The sequence below is a fragment of the Coffea arabica genome, chromosome 6e (genome assembly GCF_036785885.1).
Source record: "Coffea arabica cultivar ET-39 chromosome 6e, Coffea Arabica ET-39 HiFi, whole genome shotgun sequence".
Classification (NCBI taxonomy): domain Eukaryota; kingdom Viridiplantae; phylum Streptophyta; class Magnoliopsida; order Gentianales; family Rubiaceae; genus Coffea; species Coffea arabica.
Window position 1 is genome coordinate 58,876,521 of NC_092321.1, and position 17,320 is coordinate 58,893,840.

Consider the following 17,320-nt stretch of genomic DNA (forward strand, 5'->3'; position numbering starts at 1 on the left):
AAATATGAAAGCTATAGTCTTTGAATTAGCTTTCCAATGCCATAAAGAACATGTCATTAGACATACCCAAAATACTAAGAACTGGTCAGAAGAACATCGCAGCGTAACTATACTTCAGTATTTTGAATATTTGGCTACGAAAATGTGAGAGCTGGACTTTGATGTCTCATAATAATTGTGGATCGTTATTTTAGCTTCAAATTGAATCAAGAATCATCTCAATCTGATATAGGTAGCTCAAGTTATCACCAAAATACTAAAACATGTCAATCCTGCCACGCCTCTGACTCATCATATTTTGTTCTTCCATTGTTTCTTCATGCCATGTTTTTTGGTTCATTTTCTCTCCAATTGAGTTTCTCACCTATTAGAATAATATAAGAGCAGAACCAAGTAGTTTCTATTCGAGACAAAGCTCAAATAACATAGTTAACTAACAAGTTAGGTCAAGAGTATTTACAATAAAGCCCCTAAACTTTTAAGAATTGCATAAAGGCCCAAATTATTTCTAGAACCCAACAAAATTTCTCCATGACTCCTTAACTTTCTTTCTTGTGTTCATTTACAGCTTTAATTGTTTTAATTGGCATTTGTTTAATTATAATTAGGTCTTGAGTTAAACATATTAGTATTAAAACTTAATTTCCTTATTTTGGTAAAAACTTGATGAATTTTAGTAATTAGTTCTCACTTAAGTTATGCTTAATTTTAGTACTTTAGGAATAAAACTGGCTATTCAATTTAATTTTTTAAATTTGCATTCTGGTCCCAATTTTACAAAAATTGCATCTTTGCCTAAAAACTAGGTCATTTTGCATTTTGGCTCTTAGTAGATTTTGTTCTCTTTAATTAGGATTTTTATTTTTCATTTGATCATTATTTGTGCTTTGTAATGTTGAGTTGTGGATTATTTTTAATTTTGTATTTGTATGCACAAGTAGTATTTATGTCAATTACTTTGACACCTTTATATGCTTGAAATAAGTTTTATTTTTCACTCACTCTAGATTGCCACTTCAAATGGAGATACTCCTAGTATCCTTACAACTCCAATTATATGCTCTTATGTGCTTGTGTGTTTTTTATGTATCCTATGTACCTTTCTTTCGTCATTTTTAATGCTTTCCATTAATTTAGATTGTATTTTGTTTGTCAATGTAATAAATAGAATTGATTTCTTTTTTTTTTTTATCAAATTAGACTGTATTTGGCTAGCAAATGTAATCAAAAGGTTACATTTTCATTTCAGCCTCTCTTAATTTAGGTTCTATTTAGGTACTCTAATGTAATAGATATGACTATGAAGCTTATGCGGCTTACATAGTTACATGTTTAATTGCTGTCAATAGGATTTTGCATCTAGATATCATGATCTATTTGTTATATGTTCAATGTACTTTTATGTGTTTACTTACTTTATCCTATAATTTATTTGCTTTATAATGATGATGAAAGGCTTGTAGAATGAGTTAGTCCAATGCTATTAAGGGCTTGTAGAATGGGTCAGTCCAATACTACACTTTTAAACCTCTTTTCATAGTAGAATCATGCATTTTGTTATGCTAATTTTGCTTTCATATATTTTCCCCATTTTTTAGGACTTTTTTCTCATTTGCATGCCATGATGCCCTTTTTCTTATTCTGTAAGTGTTAATGCATCTCGTTTAGAATAGCACACCATGCAAGAACTAGGAACTTATTCATTTACTTGAAATTAAGTTTGAGAGTCACTCTTTAAGTATGAAAAAATGGTGAATTTGGCTTAACATGCTGTTATCCCTCTTCAAGAAAGAACATTTTATCATAAGGCCTGGCTACTTTGTATTCACTATATTGCATCCTCTTCTTTGTTCATTTATAAATACATGTTTTATTCACTTTTTCTTTGACTTTCATTTTATATTGCTTGTGTCCCCTTTAAGTTGATGCCTCACAATTCATATGTTGTCACCAATATTAGGTCTGAAACTAAAATCTTTTCCCTATTTGATACTCCATACATCCTTATATTTTGCATCTATGTAGACAACGTCCAAAACACGATATACACACACACACACATGTATGTATGTACATACATACATACATATATATATATATATACACAAACATATATAAGGATTATTTTTAAAAAATTTGAACTAACTATTGCACCCAGATTTGGTTAGGTGTGAAAGGGTGTACAAGGTTTGAGCTATCAAATCCTAGTCTTACCTCTCCTTAATTGTGATTCTAGAACTTTGTATTCTTGGTTTCAAAGAGTGAGTTTTTTTAATATTTGAAATTTAAAAAGTCTGTTTAAAATATTTTAGTCACTTGATAAATTTAAATCCAATACCAAATATCAACTCCTATTTTTCAAAGCTCGTTTTTGGGGACAAATTGTCTCAATTTTAAAAATCTTATTTTAGGTCCTTTATATTTTATTTCCAAATCGACAACCACTTTTCAAAAAAATTGATCATTTTTTATTTATTAAAAATCGGGTGCGACATGGTCCACATTATCCTTGAGTTTGCAAATAAATTCGTTAATTTTCAATTACATATGATTAAAACAACAAGATATGCAAAAAATTCGTAATTAATACGTTGGTACCACTTAGATCTTGAAGGGATATTTCATAAAAAAATGCAAAACAATACTAATGGAACTCGTAATATTACCTTTAGTTAATATGTATTTGATGTATGTTAATGGGGTCACAAATATTTAAATTACTAAAATACTTTTAAATCTACCTTGTATATAAGAAAGAAGGGAGGTTTAGTATTTTCCCTCTTATCTGGCTACGTGGCTTCCTTAATTATTTGACAAGTGGCAAGCTCAAATATTTCTTGCAAATTGCCTGAAGCCTTTGTTTCTTTTGCCATTGAACTGTTTCTTTCAAAAAGTCCCGTTGAAGCCTTTTCTTTCTTTCTCTCTACCAAACAGCTATTCTGAGTAAAAAAATTCAAGCGCCAATTCTAAGTAAATCCAATTCAAAGCACCTATTCTACCAAACCAAATTCGAAACGTTTGTTCTGACCAAAAAGTTTGGATTTTTACATGATTTGGGAGATGGGTTTTTTATGAAGATTAGTGAGTTCTTTCTTCAAACGAGTAGGTCAACTGCTCTTGCATACACTTGATTTCATGTTGCAGGGATTGCTGGTCACTCACATGGAGTTTGTACTTCAAAGGAGGGAAATTAGGAGCAGGTGAACTACTCTTGCATACACTTGTCGTGTTTTCCTCTTTCTTCAATATCAAATCAATCCACTTCTATATTGATTTCATGTTGCAGGAATTGTTGGTCACTCACATGATAATTGTACTTCAAGGGAGGGAAATTGGGAATATTTTGTTAGATTAGGTTTGCCATTCTATTCTTATCAGCTTTGCCATTCAATTTTCCCCTCAAATCATTCTTTGCCATTCAATTCTCATTGGTCATATGGTAATGATAAGAAATATCTTTTCAGATATGATATTTTCCTTATTCCAGCTATGATGAGAAATAGGTTTCCTAGCCATTTAGCCTATAGCTTTTCCAGAGAATTACGAAATCAAAAATGGAATAGAGGTATTTATCAGTGCATGGTATTGGCTTCTCTGCCTTATGAATTGAGCTTTCTAAGTGGGGAGATATTGTTGCAAGAAGAAGCATTGTGGTCTTTACACCTTCTTCTTTGGAGTCTCTTCGATGAGAAAAAATCTTTCATTTTTTTGTCAAATTTTGCATGTATGAATAATAGACAGATTAACAAATTCTAATATACACATATGCTTCAATTGATAGGTTCCTTTTTCTACGGTTCATATCATCAGTCAAGGAATCATTTAACTTGAAGGTCAGTTTGTTCTGTTTCTTGAATCTATGAGCAGTTTTTCTTCACTAAGTTTTATTGGGATTCATTTATGTGACTATATTTTCATAAGTAACATTTCGCATTTCCTTTTTCTTTTTAGTAGTTTTCCTTCAGTCTCTACGTCATTTAATTTAAGTTTACTGCTGCTATTTGTTTTGTGTGATCCTTTGTGAAACAAATGGTTGTTTATTTGAGCAGCTAATTGTGTTAATATTGACAGTAGTACTATTTTTGCAAATAAAGCACAATAAATAAAGGGCAAAATTGGTAAGACCTTAAAGCTTGATGTAAGCATTCTTGATCATCCACTCCAAACTCCAGTGGTTGATGACATTTTTAAGAGTCCAATGAGCCCGTCCAAATGTTGCTTACCCATACACTTGCAATTGTGCTGCTGCGACCCTTTGGTAATCTTCTTTTGTGTCCTGCTGCAACCCTTTGCCAATTGTGCTGTTGCAACCTATTCAGCTACCCATTCACCTAAAAAAACAAGTCAAAAGTGGAAATACCAATCTAGCTCCCAATTTAATAATCCTCATTTCGAAATTTGGTGAATTCCTGAAGCAATATATTATTAGTGGCATACTTAGAAAAAGAAGAGATCTATTTGCTTATGTGATTCTGGCCAATTGAGCTGTCCTATTGGTTTGTATATAATCAATGTTCTGTCAAGCAGTCAAATTGCTATATGTACTAGAAAAAGATTGTAGTAATGGATATCAATAACAGATTTTGTGAGCCAAAGTCATTAGCACTAAATAGTTTAAGAATGACATTTAGATCAGTTATACAATCTGTTAAGACAAATGCCATCACTATAGTACTTGAATGATGGTGTAGAAGTAGAACTTCTATGTGTTCACTGATCACAACTTTATGGTGCAACAGTTCATATAGCAAATTAATGCAGGAATTAATATTTACTGTTTTTCTTTGGCCCTTTTTGTCCATGTTCTTTCCCTGATATTTCTTTTTCCCTTGTGTTTTGTTGCTTGGATAATCTCCACTTCATCCTAGACACAGAGCTTTGTGTGTTTCCCTCTCTGACTTATTGTTACTGTTGTTAGGTATGTCTAACACTTCAATGTGACTTTTATATTATATATAATAAGTTTTGCTTTCCTTTTTTTTTAAAAAAAAAAAACTCTTTAGTTAGCTATATTGTCTCCTTAGTTCAAGATTTTTTATGCTTTTATTGTTAGACTTTGTTTGCTCTTTATGTTTAATTTCTTTAAGCTTTTATTAGTCATATGTTTAGTTGGTTTTACCTTTGTTCCGCAGTTGTTTTCTGTCCATTTGGTTGCCTTATATTGTTTGTGTAAGAGTATATAAACAACCATATAATATAGAGCAATTATATGGTTGGCTAAATAGTTATCAAAACGTCTGATAGTTAGCCATTATCCTAGAGAAGTTCTTTTAGCTATTCTATCATGTCTAGCTTGATGGACTAGCATCCTTCTTTTCTTATGTATTTTGTCATAAATAAGGATTTTGACAATGCTACTGCCATTCCTCCATTTGAGCTAACTGAAAAATATGGATAAAGGTAGTTATAGAAAACAAGCTATTCAAAGATGGAGACAAAAACGGTTAGATAGGTTGTCGTGCCTTCGTATTCCGAGAACCTCAAATGTGATTAATATGCCTCATTTGCTTCCTGTGAGCCCAAATAGCAGCTAGCTATCCATGAGTGCATCACTTCCATTTCTAGAAAATCAATTTCTTAGTATAAGAAATAATAGAAGCCAAAAAATTATGAGATATAAAAGCAAAAAATCTCAAAGAGATAGCTTGCTTCACTCCATATCTTTGGAATCATATCAGCCATTTTTTCTTAGACCTTCCAATGTTTATTCTATCCTACCAGTCAATTCCAATGACACGCAAGCATCCATGAATGCATTATTTGGATTTGCAGCGCTAGAGACTTCCAAGTTTTTTAGCATATAAAAGCTAAAAATGCTAGCTCTTCTAGGTTTGTGACTCACTCTATTGAGCCTGGTATGACTCAGCCTGTGAATCCATCTACTTTGCTATTTGCAAGTTCAAATATGGTGCATTCATTTGTCAATGCACCATCTGAACTCTTGGCAACAAAAAATCCTGCTGCAGCAAATAATAGAAGACAGAGATCTGTGATACTAAAAGATAAAAGATGCCAAAAAAAAAAAAACAGGCATCTGAAAGTGCACCTGCCAAGCCTCAACTTCATCCTTCTACAATTGTTGACATTCCTATAGTCGGTATCATGCAACCACAATCAATTCAATATGAATCTATAGGTTCTTGACTTAATCACCCTCATTAATCTGCTATTAAAGTCAAACCAACTCATACATTTTGATAACTATATTTTTTCCATATCATTATCTTCACCAAGTTTTGCATATTTTCCAAGTTAACCATTTTTTTCTTTCTGTAAAAGCTTATGATTTCTATTCGATGAGAACCAAAATAGGTCCATAACATAAAAAACATCATGTAATTATTGTACGCGATTAAAATTTCAAGTCTGCAAACAAAACAAGAAATATACACGACAAATGTGTAATATAAATTTAAGAAAATATGTGAGTACAATCTCTGAGGTTTTCTCGAACTTGTGGAAAGTTTTCCTCGATTCTCCTCCTCGAACGCCAATCCAAGGGTTTCGCAGCTTGTTCTTGGATCCACTACCGATTCGTTCAAATCTTGATATAGAAGATTTGAAGAACTTTAGAAGATATTTGAAGACTCAAGTCTTGATATATGGGAGACTTGGAGAGCTTGAAGAGCCGGACCTTTGTAGCTTGGAGTTTCAATGCTTTGAACGTATGAGATGCCTCTTGGTATCTCTGTGCGTCTCTGTATGTCTGTGTGTCCTTGATTTGGTTGAGAGACCTCTATTTATAGCTGTAGCAAGAGGTAGAAGTTGAAGACCTGTATACCACTTTACTTGGCTTGCAAGACGTGCAGTCATATTAGAACTGTGCTAGCCAAATATTATCTCTTCATTTTAAAGAGATAAGTAATTCCTCGATTGGCCAAACTCGTGGGGACACGTGACGTGGCGCCGTTTGACTGGTCAGGCTATTGCAGTACATAAGAAATATACTTGGATTTAAACAACTCTAAATATTATCCCTTTAATAAGAAATAAATATTTAGATATTTATCCAATAAACATGTGATATGATATGATTTGGTTGGTGGAGATATCCCTGCAATTTGAATTGATCTGGAACACCTCGCCTTGACACGTGGCAAAATATAATTGGCCATTTAATAACCAATTTTTCCAAGTGTACATGCCATATGGCAATATCCGATTGGATAAAAATATTTTATAGACCAATGGTAATTTTAAGAATTAATTAAAATTTCATTGCCTACAATTATATTTTAAACTCATTTTTTTAAAGCCATTTTCCTAAACTTGAGTTTCCTATGACTTCAATTTTACAATTAAATCATATACTCTAACTTGTCATTTTATAAACTATAAAATTAATTTTATACATTTTTCACGACCTTTCATATTTGCAACAATTCACTTGGCTGCTGGAATGATTATCCTTTTACAAACAGTGTTTTCCAAACCTTTAATATGGTATGAAAACATTTAACCTCCCACACCTTAGCCTTTTTGTTTAACTTATACTATGTTCTATCCAATTTCAGTAGCAAACACTGAAGGAATTAGGGGTGTGCAAAATCAAAAAATTTCGATTTACTAACCGAATTCAAATTGAATTCGAAATTTTTGAAATCAGTAATTCGGAATTCGACACTGAAATCGGAAATCGAAATCGAAATTTCAATTTCGTTTTATAATATATATATATTAATATTTATTTATTTATATATATAATAATATTTTTTATTTCAATTTCATTTTATAATATGTATATTAATATATATTTATGTATATAATAATATTTTAATAATATATTTATACATAATAATATTTTTTATAATATATGTAATATAAAATTTATATTATATAACAATACATCTAACAAAAAAGAAAAAAAAAGGGAAAAAAGGTTTATGAATTTGGTGAATTCGGAATTTACAGAATTTCAAATTGAATTCGGAATCGAAATCGAAATCGGAACTGGTGAATTCAAAATCGAAATCGGTTGGTAATTCCTATACCAAAATTTTGAATTCAAACTTCCAAATTACCGAATTCCAATTCGATGCACACCCCTAGAAGGAATAGATAGAGACATACCCCAACCAAGCCAATTAAAGCCTAAGAGAAAGCATACAGGTTTTGTCAACTTTTTAATGTCTTACTAGCTTCAGTTTTTTAATCTCTGTTGGCCTGTGCTGGACAAAATGAATAACTAAATATCTTTTTCTTGTCGATTATAGCAAGAAAGCCAAAAATAGGTCGGGAGGTCTTAAATCACATTCTTGCTGCTGCCAATCTGCTTCCTCGCCAACCAAACTGTCCCCATTGTGGTGTAAAAAAAATTTGCTGATGAAATAGCAAATTTCTGTTGTTCTAATGGGGATATTGTTTGAACTAAAAATTCAATCCCAACTATTCTAAAAGAACTTCTTACCTCATCATCTAAGGAAGCTCAGCTGTTTAGGACCTGTATTAGAACAATTAATAACATCTTTGCTTTCACTTCCTTTTGGAGTAAAATGTGATAAAAATTTGGTTAAGAGAAATAAAGGCATATATACTTTTAGAGTGCAAGATCAGGTTTATCATTTCATCAATAATTTAAAGACCTCAAAAATTTTGCAGTTCCATTTTCATGATAGTGAAAATGAATTAGCAAATCATTTAAATGCCTACCCAAGATTAATTGAGAGTATTTACCAGAAAATCATGAATGTCATGTAGCAAAATCCTTATGCTAGATTCTTTTGCGGCTTAAAGGAAGTTCATAACCTTGACACATATCGCATTGTTTTGCGAACACACTCTGGTTTAGACCAAAGGGTATTTAATAAACCTACAGTGTCTCAAGTTGCTGCTTTATGGATAGAAGGAGAAAAAAATGGAGAAACAAGCCATCGAGATATTCGAATGTACATCCATGGTGGCTATTCACATAATATCAAGTATTACTATGGCTGTCATGACCCTCTCCAATATCCTCTTTTGCTTCCTTTTAGTGAACCTGGTTGGCATCAAGGGATTAAAAAACAAGGAAAAAAGCTGCACAAATAAAAAGACTAGGAAAAAAGATGCTCAAATTTTTATTTCTCCAATGAATGCTTCTATTGTCGAAGAGTTAATACAGATGGAACAAGATTGTAAATAGAATAAATCTTTTCCACCTGTGTTCAATTAACTTTACAATGCCAGCCTCATTAACCTTTTTTCTAAATTCCTTCAACCAGTAATGGCAGGAATAGATGGCGATCTTGATTTCATTTCCATCCATGAATACTATGCCTATAAATTGCAAATGAGAAATGATGATGAATCTTTCTTATTGCACTTTGGTAGGCTGTTTCAGCAATATGTTGTTGATATGTATGTTAAACTTGAATGACAAAGATTAGATTATTTAAGAACCCAGCAAGAGGAATTTAGAAAAAAATTCTTACAAGGCATGGTAGACTTAATAGGTGTTGGTGAAGTCCGAACAGCAAATATCGGCCAAAAAGTATTTTTACCAGCTAGCTTTACTGGGGTACCAAGAAATATGAGAAGAAAATACATAAATACAATGACCTTGGTTTGGTCCAAAAATTTGGCAAGCCGGACATATTCTTGATTATGACTTGCAATCCCAATTTGCCAGAAATAAAAGAACATTTACTGCCAACAGAGGAAGCCCAAAATCAATCAGATTTGGTTGTAAGCTTTCGTGCTAAACTAGAAGAATTAAAGAATAAGCGTTTAAAGAAAAATATTTTTGGAGAAGTGGCAACCTATACTTATGTGATAGAATTTCAAAAAAGAGGCCTACCACATGCTCATTTTCTTTTAATCTTAAAGCATCAACACAAAATGTTCATCCATGATGAATATGATAAAATTATTAGTGCAGAAATTCCAGATAAAATAAAATATCCACATTTGTACAGGATGGTTAAAAAGCACATGATGCATGGCCCTTGTGGTGTGTTAAACCCATCAAATGTTTGCATGACTAAGCATGGCTACCGTAAAAATTCTTATCCAAAAGAGTTCTTTGAGCAAACAATCCAGACACTAGATTCCTATCCAAAATATTGAAGAAGGAACAATGGTGTTAAAATCAAAGTCAAAAAACAAAAGTTTGATAATAGATGGATCGTCCCTTATAATGCATATTTACTTGTTAAGTTCAATTGTCACATTAATGTTGAGATCTGCTCAACAATTTAGTTTGTCAAATACATTTACAAGTATATCTGTAAAGACCATGATTGAATTAGTTTCCATATCAATTATGATAGTCCAAACAATCAGATTGATGAAATTCAGCAATATCAAGTAGCTCGGTGGGTTTCGCCACTTGAGGCTGTTTGGAGGCTATTTCAATTTTTCATGAGAAAAATAAAATCAGTTGTCATTCACCTACAGCTGCACCTTCCAAATTTTGAGCCAATTCACTTCAAGAAGCATGAAATTTAAATAACAAAGTAAAAAATCCAAGAAATAGGAAGACAATGCTAATTGAATTTTTCTATATGAATAGAACAGATTCAGTTACACAAGAGCTAAATTGCACATATGCTCAATTTCCAGACCATTTTGTATGGTTAGCTGACGCAAAACGCTGGAAAATTAGAGATAAGGGAGATTCTGTAGGTTGAATAAATACATCTCATCCATTTGAGGGAGAAAGATATTACCTCAGGCTTCTTTTGTCTAAAGTCCATGGTCCAAAGTCTTTTGAAGACTTAATGACTCACAATGGAGTGCAAGTCATCACCTTTCGTGAGGCAGCTCTTTTGCGCAGCTTACTTGAGGATGATAATAGCCAAGAAATTTGTCTACAAGAAGCGTCTCTATTTCATATGGCTTATGAAATGAGACGACTTTTTGCTATGCTATTAGTTTACTCCTGTCCTAATAACCCCAAATAGCTATGGACAAAATTTGAGGCTGTCATGTCCGAAGATTTCATGAGAAATACAGATTTGTCTCCTAGAGAAATCAAAAGAAAAGTTTTAGAGCAAATAAATGGTTTTCTACAGTCAATGGAAAAAAATATAGCTTCATTTGGCTTACTTCCTAATAATTTCTTATTCTCAGATATAGAGAACCAAACAAGAGAGGTATTGGTTGAAAAAAGCATAAAAGTCCTTAAAGAGGACTTAAATGTGATTTCTTTACTTAATCAAAATCAGAGGCATGCATTTGAAGTTATATTTAAAAGAATTTATGAAAATAAGAGTGGTGTATTTTTTGTTGATGGCCCTGGTGGAACTGGAAAATCTTTTCTTTATAGAGCTTTGTTGGTTGATATTAGGTCAAAGGGTTATATAGCATTAGCGATAGCCACATCAGGTATTGCTGCATCAATACTACCTAGAGGTAGAACCGCTCACTCTCAGTTTAAAATACCAATTGATACCTCAGAGGGTAGAGCATACAAAATTAGTAAACAAAGCAGTTTGGCAGGTATGATTAAGGAATGCAAATTAATTATTTGGGAAGAGGCTCCAATGTGCAAGAATCTGCGATTGAAGCTCTAATTGATTTTCTTAGAGATCTTATGAATTCAGATAAGATCTTTGGTGGGAAAATGATTGTTCTTGAGGGTGATTTCAGGCAAACCTTTCCAGTGGTTCGTAAGGGAAGCCAATCTGAAACCGTTGTTGCTTCTTTGATTAATTTCCCTATTTGGCCAACTCTTGAAAACTTAGAGCTCACACAAAACATGAGGGCTCGATTTGATCACTCATTCATTGATTTCTTATCAAGGGTTGGCGATGGCACTGAATTAGTTGAAGACAATAGTCTCATACAACTGCCTTCTTCTATTTTAGTTAGCAATGGTTCACAAAATGCATCACTTCATGATCTGATAAGATATGGTTTATCCCCACATTCAACATAGATTAGAAAATCCTACCTTGCCATTAAATCGAACAATCCTCACCACAAAGAATCACTTTGTGGATGAAGTGAATGACATCTTAATTGAAAAATTCCAAGGCACAACAGTAGAATATCTGAGTTTTGATCGAGTTTTGAATCCAAACAATCAAGTTCAATATGAAGATTTTTTAAACACATTATCTCCCAGTGGCCTTCCGCCATATAGACTAATCTTGAAACCTGGTGTTCCTATGATATTGCTTAGAAACCTAGACCGTCTTTGCAATGGAACAAGATTAATTTGTAAAAGTTTGAGCAAACATGTCATTCATGCTCAAATAGTTGTGGGAGATTTTGCTGGAAAAGATGTGTTCATTCATAGAATTCCCATACAATCTCCAACTGATGAATAATATCCTATTCCATATACAAGAACTTAGTTTCGAATTTTCTTGTGCTTTGCCATGACAATAAACAAAGCTCAAGGACAAACACTGGATTATGTTGGTATCTACTTAAAGGAATCAGTGTTTTCCCATGGGCAGCTCTATGTTGCATTATCATGAGCAAGAATGGCTTCTCAAGTCAAAATGCTCATTAAACCTCCATTTTTTGACAAACCTAGAATAGATCAGACAAAAAAAATTGTATGTAGAGAAGTTCTTGAAACTTCTAGCATAGCTGCCAAGTAAATATGTCGTTCTGTGATTTAGTTTCAGTTTTGCTGAATGTTCCAGAATTTCTTCTCTTTTAACTTGAAAACTAATTATATGTCTTTCTTATTATTGTAAATAACAATGGCAAGGAGATGCCTTTCAGTGCATGAAGTCCAAGACAAGATGAAAAGGTGGACAGTGCTTGTGCAAGTTGTTGAGAAATCGTATGTGTTAACCAGTAATGGATCACCGCTTGTCAGATTTCAGTGTTTCGTCTTAACAGATTCTGAGGTAATATAAACTGAAGCTAATCTTAGCAATTTAACGTTTCCTAAATCATCAAGATGTCCAGATTGTTAATTTTCTTTTGTGCAACTTAATTTTCAACTAATTACTTTTTAATATTGGTTTCTTTTTATATTTCTTGGGTAATATCGTTTCATTGGAACTTAAAATAGCAACGCTTTCAAATTGACTATAGTGAAGTTCTGATTTAGCTTACATGAATCTGCCTTACAATATTCCAATATTTACTATTAACCAATGATACATGCCTAATCAGTATAACCTTCTACATGAGAGATCATAGATAGTGATTTGAAAATGTTACAGCTTGGGTGCATTTGAGTGTCTCAATTTGCATTCAATGGATGAAACAAAGTATAGAGGACATACGAAAATTCTATTGCTTACCTCCCAAAAAATGAAATTTTCAAGGAGGAAAAGAATTTGGAAAATTTCTACTGCTAACAGGACCAGTAGCTACTAAAGTATCTATACATTAGGTTTTATATACTTGTAAATGACATCCACTCAACTTCATGGAGATTTTTGATATTTCAAATCCTTTGAAAAGTGCTGTGTTTTCTCCTGTTACATATCCCTGCATCTGAAATGCATTTTTTGACTTTAAGGAAAATTGAAGCAAAGGATAGCAGTCTTTTGATAACATTAATTACTTCTATGACAAATCAAAGGGTAGTTTACAGCTGATATTAATGAAATTTGCCTGCTTCCAAAGAATTATTGTTTAATTGTCTAATTCTTTTGTGATTTTTCTACTATTTTTCTTCATACATGTCTATGGTTATTCTTATTGATTGGCTTCTTGCAACTCAAACATTGTTGTTATATGTTTTCTTCCCCCTCTCCCTCCCAAAAAAAAAAAAAAAAACTCTACATACTTGCTGTTGTATGTTTCTTACCTTGAATGTTCTGTTTTAGCCTTTTGGTTAATATTGCCTAGCTTGGTTTTTTCTGTGAACAGGGGACTAAGGTTTCAACAGTCATTTATGGGAACGACATTCGTTACTTTGCTAATCTGCTGTAGCCCTTTAAGCGATACTATATCACTAGTGGGACTGTCAAAAAACAGGATGCAAAGTATAAAATTAGCGACTATCACTTCTCATGGGTAATTCATAACAAGACATTAGTTGAAAAGTATGTGGAGCCAAATCCACCAATGCTACCATGCACTTTTGAATTCACCAAATTTGAGGACCTCTTTAGGTTCGCAGACACGGAAAATGTTCAGAGTAAGTTATATCCATGCTTTACTAATCGAAATATAAATTCATTTTCATAGTTCCTTTATTATTGAAACACAGCTAACCTCTTCTCTTTTAGTTTGTACAAAGATTTACAGGCTATTGTTGTCAATGCATTTGTGACAAAGGAACAGAATAGCGGCTCTACCACAGGAGACTTCATTGTTGTGAATGAAGAGTTAGTTATATAAACCTTACTTTTAATATTTCTATTCAATTCATAAAACTGTTGCATTCACATTTTTTCCTATTTTCCCCCTTCTTTGTAAAGGAAAAGGCCAATGCTTCTTATTCTTTGGAATGAGTTTGAACAAAATCAAGAAACACAACTTGCAAACAACATTGGGAATGCCAATATTATCATTGGCATGAAGCTGAAAATCACAACTTTTAATTGTAAGTGAAGTTAATGTACTTTTAACACCTCATACTTCTATGATAGTCATCCAGTTAGAATAACTTAGCCAATCACTATCCTAAAATTGCTCTATTACTTAACATAAACTATTACTTTTATTATTAGACTTATCCCTAACAACCAAGCCTAGGAGTGGCCTTCTGATTGTTCCTCCCACTTCTAAAGCAAATGCACTCAAAGAATGGTCTGTATGTTCTTCGACCATTTTAGTGCAACTCTTACAGATCCCTTTGACATCTTATGGTCCACTGCATTGATTTTTTGTATAGGTATAATACAAATAAAAAAGAAATTGTAGAGTTGATTCAACAAATGGCATACAAAGATTCATCTAGGCTGCTACCACCTCCAAGTGTTAATGATGTGATCAGTGTAGCTAATGCACTTAACACACTCAAAGATGTAACCTCCTTTTTTGTTTATAACCTGATTTATATGTTTTAGATATCCAAAATAATGCAAAACTTAGGTATTCTTCTTTCTGTTCAAAAAACATCTATTAGGCGAAAACAACTTGGATAACAGGAAAAACCAAGTTGACCCTTGGATAGCAAAAATTCTGGTTTGAAGCATGTGAGAGCTGCCAAAGGGCTATCAATGTTGATGTGGGATGGGATATGAGATGCCCATCTTGCAAAGAAGAGAGCAAAGTTGTAGCAAGGTAATTACCAAATTAAGTTTCGCTCTCATATAATGAAAAATTAGAATATCATGTTTTGTTCTCAATGTGTATTAGGACCCGAATTGGAATTGCTGTGGATGACGGTACAGGCTCCATAAACACTGTTATCTTTGGCCTTGATGTTGAGAAGCTTATACCATTTACAACTGTTCAATTCTGGGAAGCTCATAATGAGGTAAGCTAACAATCTTGCTAACACAAATTTCTACTACAAGTTTAACTCTTGCATGATAATACAACTAGCATCTTAATACGTCTTGCTTAATGTTGTCGATTCTTTTTTTCCCTTCATAGACTTCATCTATTCTTGTTTGAAATGCTTGGCTTGTGGAACTCCAGTCTTCATGAATATTATCAAACAAAGAACAATCACAACTAATAGGTTTATCGCATATAGCTAATAATGACCAAGTAACAAACTAAATGCTAGCCTGGGCTTAACTTTATCAACAAAGTACGAGTATCTATTCTTATATCATTGTTTGAGTATTAGAACAAGTAATAACTAACTAATATTCTGATTTTTATGCTTCTTTTCTTGGATATAAATGCTGCTCTCACCATGTAAAAGTGTAGTGACTATAATCATTAGAATGACTATGTACAAAATTTTAAAAAAATCAAGTACGAAATATATTAATGATTTGTTTGTACTTCAAATTAGTAGTATATTATGTGTTTAGTTGAAGATTTTTTTTTTCAAAAAAAGAAGTTCATCACTGCTCTTTATGACTTAGTTTATTCTCCAGCTTTGATCAAACAATATATCCATTTGATTTTAGCTTTGTTTTAAAGTTGTTTCATTTGTCTTATATTATTTTTCCGGGACCAGTACATATAGAATGAATGCTCTGAAATTGGGCTATATCCATTCTTTTTTTCCTTCCATAACTTATGCTTGGGATCCAATTCTTTTTGCACAATATGAAGTTACTTGTAATTTGCATATCATTGCCCAAGTCAAAATCTACAATAAGAACTTCTACTTCCAAACAAATAGATAATGTTTCAGGATACCCTCAATAATTATTTATACTTTAAAACAAAAAATTGCAGGAGCTTAACTTTTCTCCTAAACTAGCATCTGCAATCGAAAAATATTCGATTGTGTGTCTCATCCGCTACTATGAGGCAGATTATCAAGGCCAGAAGGAAGGCAAGTATAGTATTGTCAAGGCATACACTACTGAGAAATTAGCTCACATTCCAATAGCAATCACGACTGTAGAAACGAATGAAAAAATTCCAGACCTTCATGCTCCTGCAGTCTGCTAAGAAGAATGAATTTTTCAGTCGATCAACCAAAAAACTATTTGTTACCATTGCTGAATCTTCTGCTACTGCAAACAAAATGCCGCCTCTAGTGGCCATAGCAAAGAGAGCCTTGGTTTTTGGAAGTGTGCCTCCTGAAATTGGTTCAAATTCTGTTGAAGTTGATACATCTGCCTCACTATCCACCAATGCATTCTCAACTTTTGCTCCAACTAATATTGCACCTGGAAGTCCTTTGAAGAAGCAGCGTGATGATGAACTCTGAACTTGCTTGAAGCCTTTTGAATTGCTAATCTTGCTAATTTTGAAGCACTTTACAGCTGAATTGCTAATCTTGCATCTTTTGACACAATATTGACATCCATTAAAAAACTATTCTTTTGTGCAACTTAATGGATCTCAATATATGATATTTTGTAATTGTAACTTATCATTCACTTTATATTAGGCAATCAACATGTCATCTCCCATCTCTGTAAGATTGACTTGCACTTGAAGATGTCAAACTGTTTGTAAAACTACTTGCCAATCTTTTGTCATCTTCTCTTATCTTTTGCAACAGAGACGGTTTCCTGGTTTTGTTTAGTCTTATTTGTTAGACACATGCTTGATTGGTAATTTATGATTATAAGAATGCTATTTCACAAACATTACTGTTAATCTTATCTTATACGAAAATATATGACAACAGATTATAGGGGGCTGCTGTGCTTAGCACAGCCGAAAACCTCTCAGTCTTTTACATAAGAATAAAAAGGGCGATTTCCATCCTAGGACTCGTTAAAAGGCCCTCCATTCAACCTTTTGCCACGTGGCCCAAGTACATTGTTCCCACGTGATAATCTTATACTCTGTTTGGTGCAATAATTGCAAACTTCATTACCTTTAATAAATAAATAATTTC

General features: G+C 32.8%; 1 protein-coding gene and 1 long non-coding RNA gene across 3 annotated transcripts; both read left to right on the top strand.

Moving 5' to 3' along the window:
* Nucleotides 1–2,883: 2,883 nt before the first annotated feature.
* Nucleotides 2,884–4,350, top strand: LOC140009681 (uncharacterized). The gene is made up of 2 exons (XR_011817198.1): nucleotides 2,884–3,200; nucleotides 3,782–4,350. It is a non-coding gene; the product is annotated as an uncharacterized lncRNA (long non-coding RNA).
* Nucleotides 4,351–7,761: 3,411 nt separating this feature from the next.
* Nucleotides 7,762–16,955, top strand: LOC140009682 (uncharacterized). Of its 2 annotated transcripts, XM_072055878.1 has the most exons (7): nucleotides 7,762–12,785; nucleotides 13,762–14,032; nucleotides 14,124–14,222; nucleotides 14,316–14,440; nucleotides 14,966–15,123; nucleotides 15,199–15,319; nucleotides 16,201–16,955. In XM_072055878.1, the coding sequence occupies exons 5-7, from the start codon at nucleotides 15,080–15,082 to the stop codon at nucleotides 16,417–16,419; spliced, it is 384 nt and encodes a 127-aa protein (XP_071911979.1). In that variant the 5' UTR covers nucleotides 7,762–12,785; nucleotides 13,762–14,032; nucleotides 14,124–14,222; nucleotides 14,316–14,440; nucleotides 14,966–15,079; the 3' UTR covers nucleotides 16,420–16,955. The 2 variants fall into 2 exon arrangements, 1 of the variants encoding a protein (XP_071911979.1); XR_011817199.1 differs by lacking the exon at nucleotides 14,316–14,440.
* Nucleotides 16,956–17,320: the final 365 nt, after the last annotated feature.

Bases quoted from the DNA above. Each gene is read 5' to 3' on its own strand.
- LOC140009682 (XM_072055878.1), top strand. From the start codon at position 15,080: ATGAGATGCCCATCTTGCAAAGAAGAGAGCAAAGTTGTAGCAAG. The intron at 15,124-15,198 runs GTAATTACCAAA...AATGTGTATTAG, and splicing joins GAGAGCAAAGTTGTAGCAAG to GACCCGAATTGGAATTGCTG. The intron at 15,320-16,200 runs GTAAGCTAACAA...AAAAAATTGCAG, and splicing joins TCTGGGAAGCTCATAATGAG to GAGCTTAACTTTTCTCCTAA.